The sequence below is a fragment of the Sinocyclocheilus anshuiensis genome, unplaced genomic scaffold (assembly GCF_001515605.1).
Source record: "Sinocyclocheilus anshuiensis isolate Anshui unplaced genomic scaffold, SAMN03320099.WGS_v1.1 scaffold195, whole genome shotgun sequence".
NCBI classification, from domain to species: Eukaryota; Metazoa; Chordata; class Actinopteri; order Cypriniformes; family Cyprinidae; genus Sinocyclocheilus; species Sinocyclocheilus anshuiensis.
Window position 1 is genome coordinate 1,112,623 of NW_015548236.1, and position 5,881 is coordinate 1,118,503.

At 39.7% G+C, this 5,881-nt stretch overlaps 1 protein-coding gene across 2 annotated transcripts in view; it reads right to left on the reverse strand.

Moving 5' to 3' along the window:
• The window catches only part of nup153 (nucleoporin 153), a 23,605-nt gene that overhangs the window by 6,605 nt on the left and 11,119 nt on the right, over nucleotides 1–5,881 (reverse strand). For both annotated transcript variants that reach the window (XM_016441917.1, XM_016441918.1), the window contains exons 2-9: nucleotides 3,736–3,949; nucleotides 3,347–3,631; nucleotides 3,082–3,215; nucleotides 2,468–2,596; nucleotides 2,203–2,319; nucleotides 1,692–1,736; nucleotides 1,538–1,591; nucleotides 813–953 (exon numbers count right to left, since the gene is read on the reverse strand). In XM_016441917.1, coding sequence (XP_016297403.1) covers nucleotides 813–953; nucleotides 1,538–1,591; nucleotides 1,692–1,736; nucleotides 2,203–2,319; nucleotides 2,468–2,596; nucleotides 3,082–3,215; nucleotides 3,347–3,631; nucleotides 3,736–3,949 — 1,119 coding nt within the window. The remainder of the gene's footprint in view (nucleotides 1–812; nucleotides 954–1,537; nucleotides 1,592–1,691; nucleotides 1,737–2,202; nucleotides 2,320–2,467; nucleotides 2,597–3,081; nucleotides 3,216–3,346; nucleotides 3,632–3,735; nucleotides 3,950–5,881) is intronic.

Consider the following 5,881-nt stretch of genomic DNA (forward strand, 5'->3'; position numbering starts at 1 on the left):
TGTAATAAATGTTCATTGTTTGTTCATTATAGTTAACACATTAAATGACACCTTATTGTAAAATGTTACCAATATTTTTTCTTTGTGAACTGATGTTCAGCTGTTCTTTTTAAGTCAACTTATTTTGGGTCATCGTCATAAAAGCGCTGTAAACACTGCCACAGACATGAAGATATATCTTATTTCATCACGCTGAATGCTCACTAAAAACTGATGCAGTCATCATGTTTTCAGACCATTTCAAGTTTTATTTTGGCGTGGCACAAAGTAGTGGTATCTAAGTGGGAGAGTTGTTTACTTCATAATTAGTGAATAACGCCATAATTTTCTTCATTCAGGCCGAGAGCTTGCACGAAAACAAGAGGCGGGATTTATCGCATGAACCAATCACGTTCAATCATAACCGATCATATCCAATTATAGCATGGAGACATTGCCTCCTCTCACGTGACTTTCCCCCCATTCATTCTCAATTACAACCCAGAAAAGTCATGGCACACTAAGGGGTCTCTGTTGTAAGTCTATGGACTGAAGGGAGGCAAGCCTCCGCTCTTTACCTGCGGGTGTCACTGTTGGACAGTGTTACTTCATAAAAACGAGTGACTTTTATACTTTCAATGCCATATTTAGTATTATTTGTGATTTATGTTTGTAATATCGATTATTTTGTCATCCAATTTTTTTGAGGAGACACTGCCTCCCTTGCCTCCTCGGAGGGAACGCCCCTGCCAAATATGTCCCTCCTTTCAGTTGTTTCATAGTCATATGTTGAATTCTAATGTAGGATGCATTGTGATAAATATTGAACTCACAGTCTCCTTGTTGCTTTTCTCCACTCCTCTGTTCACTCCACCTGGAGTGAGTGACGGTCTAAAGGATATTGAGCGGTTACCAGACACTGCAGCAGCTGCAGGGACCACCAGCTTCTGCACAGGAGGGACTGATGGCTCCAGCTGTGTGTCAGTGTTACAACATTACAAATACAGCAGACAGTTCAACAGTTCCCTACACCACTGCGCAAAGGATATCAGGCTATCCATTTTCTGAGCAATATAAAAAATAAATTGTAATTACTCATACAGGGATTTTACAATTCTCAGTCCATAATTTCAAGACCTGAATACAGGTGGCATTAAACATTGCAAGCTCATGGACATCAAATGCATGAACACCTCTGCTACGATTCATCAAGTGTGCTCACTTGAACTGCAAAACAACACACTCACAGCCCTGGATATTTTGGACCATGTACATCTGCCAAATGGTTATTACAGGCTTTAGGTTTCTGGTGTTGGGTGAATAGGCATATTGTTTGGGATTAGTAGCCAGCTGTCACAGTTGTTAACAGTTAAAGACAAGCAGCAGAAGCAAAGGGAAAGTTGCCAATTTTACAAGATGCATTAAGGTACAGTAGTAAATGGCTTCTATACATGAAAACCACGTATGGATTTCTTTCTCGAAACATCCACGTTCGACCCCATTTTATCTGACACTTTAAAATCTTAAACAGCTGTGTGTATTAAGGCACAAGACTTACCCGCTTCCTCTTTGCCTGGAAATTTGAAATGTCAAGGTCTGTGTGATTCAGTGACTAAAAAAAAAGAAAAGTTTAAAGACTGTATAAACTGAAAACTCAACTGAAGTGAATTTCAAAGTGTTGTAATGTAAAACTACTATGACGCAATACTTACAGCTGACAGAGGTGATGAAACTGTAGACGGAATTCTTTTTGCATCCTGCAAGGTTACCAAAAACATGTTTTATGAAATGCTTACTTTTGTTGTTTTTCCCAAATTTAAGGGAACTATTTGTTTAATAACTGCTTAATTACAGAAACATTTGGTCAATTTTAAACTCTTTATTCTAGAGGCTTATTCTACAGTCATTTTTTTTTATTTTTAATCTATATACTAGGGCTGCACGATAAATCGCATGCGATATTTAACTTGCATCTTATGAGTAAAGCCGGTTCTGTAATCAGCGGTAAATCTCCATCACCTGCGGGCTTTCACATTGAGCAGCATTAACTACACAGAGCCGTTGTGCACTGACGAGCTGCGCAAAACCACGTTCATATTCACGCGATGTTTTGCGCAGTTCGTCAGTGCACAACGGCTCGGTGTAGTTAATGCTACACCGAGGAATTTATCGCATGCGATTTATCGTGCAGCCCTACTATATACCATAGCTCAGTAAACTCACAGCAAGAGGACTGGACATGCGCTCCAGGGACTGTAGGATGCGTCTCGCTGTGGCACTGGTAACTCCACAGGGTTGAGCTCCAGCTGGCTTTGCCTTAATCTGTCTTCTAACGGGAGGCTGTGAAACAACAGACCAGAATTCCGGACGAGTCAAAAAGGAACAAAAAGCAATAAATAAAAAAAAATAATTTCAGTTTAAAATTTATTATCAAATAATAGCACTGGCCTATGAAACAAGAGTCAATCATTGGCATGATTGTTCAGACCTGGTAAGGTGTAGCCGGGCGTGAACGAGCCGATCTCATCGCAGCAGCTCCTCCATACGTGGTCTTCCCTGGGTAGAAGGGTGAATCCCCCAACTGACTGGAGTTCAGTACTGAACTGTTCAACACTGACTGTAAGAGAACAAACATGCCTAACATTAATCTCATCTCAGTAAAACGCGTATTCACAACTAATATTGTGACAAGACAACAACTAGAACATTCAATTGCTCATTTATTTTTTAAATTATGCACTACTGTGAGACTGTAAGATGTATATATATTTTTTATATTTTTGAACGAAGTCTCTTATGCTCACCAAGCCTGTATTCATTTTAATAAAAAAGTAAAACCAGTAACATTGTAAAATAACAATTTACAATAATATTACCAGTTTTCAATGTGACCCCTCATAAATCATTCTAATACGCTGATTAGTGCATTTCTAATCAAAGCTGAAAACAGCTGTGCAGCTTAATATATTTTTAATTTAGTATTACATAACACTTACAACCAATTTAATGCATACTTGTGTTCTTGTGATAGTAACTTAAAAAAATAATCTTACTGACCCATCAACCTTGACTTAAGTTCCCAGAAAAATATGAATTACTTACTGATGAGGAAGTGCCAAAAACTGACAGGTTGAAGGCTGGTTTCTTGAGCCCAGTGTGGGCTGTCTGCGATCCAGAATGGGTGCGTTCCGTCTCTGGGGACCAGAGGAGCGGCACAGTCTTTGACGTGGGAACATCTGGAAGAAGATTAAGCCCTGCTCTTAGTTCTGGCTATACCTAGCCTAGATTGTTCTAAACAACTTGACAAATCAAATGCCTAGCATCAACACTTATCTACTGGTTTCGGTTTAGAAATGTGGTTGCTCACCTTTATCAGATGCACGCGATGAAAAGCCACTGGTAGTCGAGATGTTGTCATCCTCATGCTGAGAGCTGGAGTCCTTAATCTCTTTCACCAGGGAGAAGCTGGAGGTTACAGCGAAAGGGCTCCCTGAGAAGGGTGCTGTGGACGTGGAGGGCTGGGAGAAGAGGGAGCTTGTGCCGCCTAATGCAGGGGAACCATCCAGGGAGGGGAAGTGCAGGTGGGTCCGATTGAGCGGGGGTCTCGGCAGAGCTTCCTGGAAGTTCAGCAACGCTTTGCTTGTAGATGGTTCTGAAAAAGGAATTTAGCATTTCATCTCAAGAACGCAGGCAACATAGCTCTCTAGGTTTTGAAATAGCAACTGTGTATATCTGCCGGACAGCACCAACTCATACCCGTGTTACTTGTGCTCGGCTCTGGAGAGTCTGTTCCATCTGGGAGTGGGGTGACTTCGTCGTTGCTGTTGGGGCGAGGAGCCACATTATTCCGGTCCACCCCGACTGCGCCGGTATCACCCTCTGGAACGTCTCCATTTTTGAAGTATTTCTGCAGCCAGGAGGGGACTATGCTCTTCACTGTATCGGTCACTCGACTGATCAGGCCAGGCTGCTGCAGGAGCCAATGGAACAAAATCAGCATATCCAGTAGCAATAAAAGACTAAGAGCAATACCTAGGGCTGTGCAATTAATCGAAATATGGTTTTGATTTCGGCCTCAAACGATTATGAAAATACAATAACCGAGATAAAACGATTATTGCACCCCATTCTGCCCCCTTTCTAGTGGTGCGCTTTTGCTCCTCCATAAAAGCCCAATTTCAAGTGCAAATCAGTAAACTCATGTTACGTGACTTTTGCAAAATGGGACGTGCTTGATTTATTAATGTTGATTAGATTTATAACTGACGCTGTTCCTTGGGAGGATTACTGTGTATGCGCTCAGAGACGGAACAGAACACGGACATGTAAAGTCAACTTTTAGCTAAGGTGCGCACCTAAAACGTCAAATAAACGCAAAAATGTGTAAAATGCGGCACTTAGCGTTTATTCACGTAAACCCTCGTTGGTTATATAATAATTGAACGTAAACAGTTGAGAATGAAAATACGTGTGTAACAGTAAATTGGATCTGTGCGGCTCTTAAAGTGACAGGGGGCTATATATCTGCTGTCGACTGAGTGTATAATATCAATCAAACAACAAAAGACAAAGACAATCACTTACTGCTCTAGACTGAAGGACTTTTTGTAGCTTTAATAAGTAACAAATGAAGTTTAATTCTTACAGTGAAGATTATGCAGTTCTTTTTAAATTAGATTATTCATATACGTATATTACTATCTTTAAATAAATCATTAATTTAAAGTTTTGGTCATATGGCCCACTTATAAACGTGTTAAATAATCATGATTATAATACTGACCAAAATAATCGTGATTAAGATTTTTGTCATAAAGCAGCCCTACTTGAAACTCATTAATAAAAATAAATCATTACTAAGGCTTTTGAACTTTGAACCACTGCTTCTGGCCAAAATATATAGTCCATAATCTATAATAATGCTCCATTCCATATAAAATATAAAAAGTCACCCCATGTCATATTTGTTTTGGACTGTTTTCACTTGTAAATGGTTGATTGATCTGGGCATATTTCTCATTATAATTGAGACAAAATGACTTTTTCACTGGAGAAAGCAATGTTTCTGATACAGGGCTTGTATTTTAGCCAGAAGAAATGGTTTTGAGTTAAAAACATCTGTTTATTACACAGCTTTACATTCACAAGACGTTAATTGATGGACTGGAGTGGTGTGGATTACTTGTGGATTATTGTGATGTTTTTAATTGGCTGTTTGAACTGTCATTCTGATGGTACCCATTCACGGCAGATGTAATTTCTCCAAATCTGTTCTGATGAAGAAAACTCATCTACATCTTGGATGGCCTGAAGGCGAGTACATTTTCAGCAAATTTCATTTTTTAGGGTGAACTATTCCTTTAAAGGGTTAGTTCACCCAAAAATGAAAATTAGGTTGCGTTTTACTCACCCCCGAGGCATCCTAGGTGTATATGACTTTCTTCTTTCAGACGAATCCAGTCGGAGTTATATAAAAAATTGTCTTTGATCTTGCAAGCTGTTTCATGGCACTCAACGGGTGTTGCATTCCTTCAGTCCAAAAGACGTGAAATAAAAAGCGCCCTTCCATAAAAAAAAGTGTCTCACACGGCTCCGGGGGGTGAACAAAGGCCTCCTGTAGCGAATCGATGCGTTTTTGTAAGAAAAATATCCATATTCAAAATTTAGTAATCACTTTAATCTAGCTTGCGCTTACTGTTGTAAACTAAGCAGTTCCGGGAGCATGATGTATGAGGTCAGTGCTGCGCATGCGCCAGTGAGTCTCGTGAAAACCAACGTTTGTTTACAGGATCAAAAGAAGCAAAGTTTCCTTATTTTATCAAAGGAAAACCAGTCTCCGCTTGGCTTATATCGAAATCCTCTGACATTCTTCTTTACAAATCCTCATTTTGTACTTCTAATT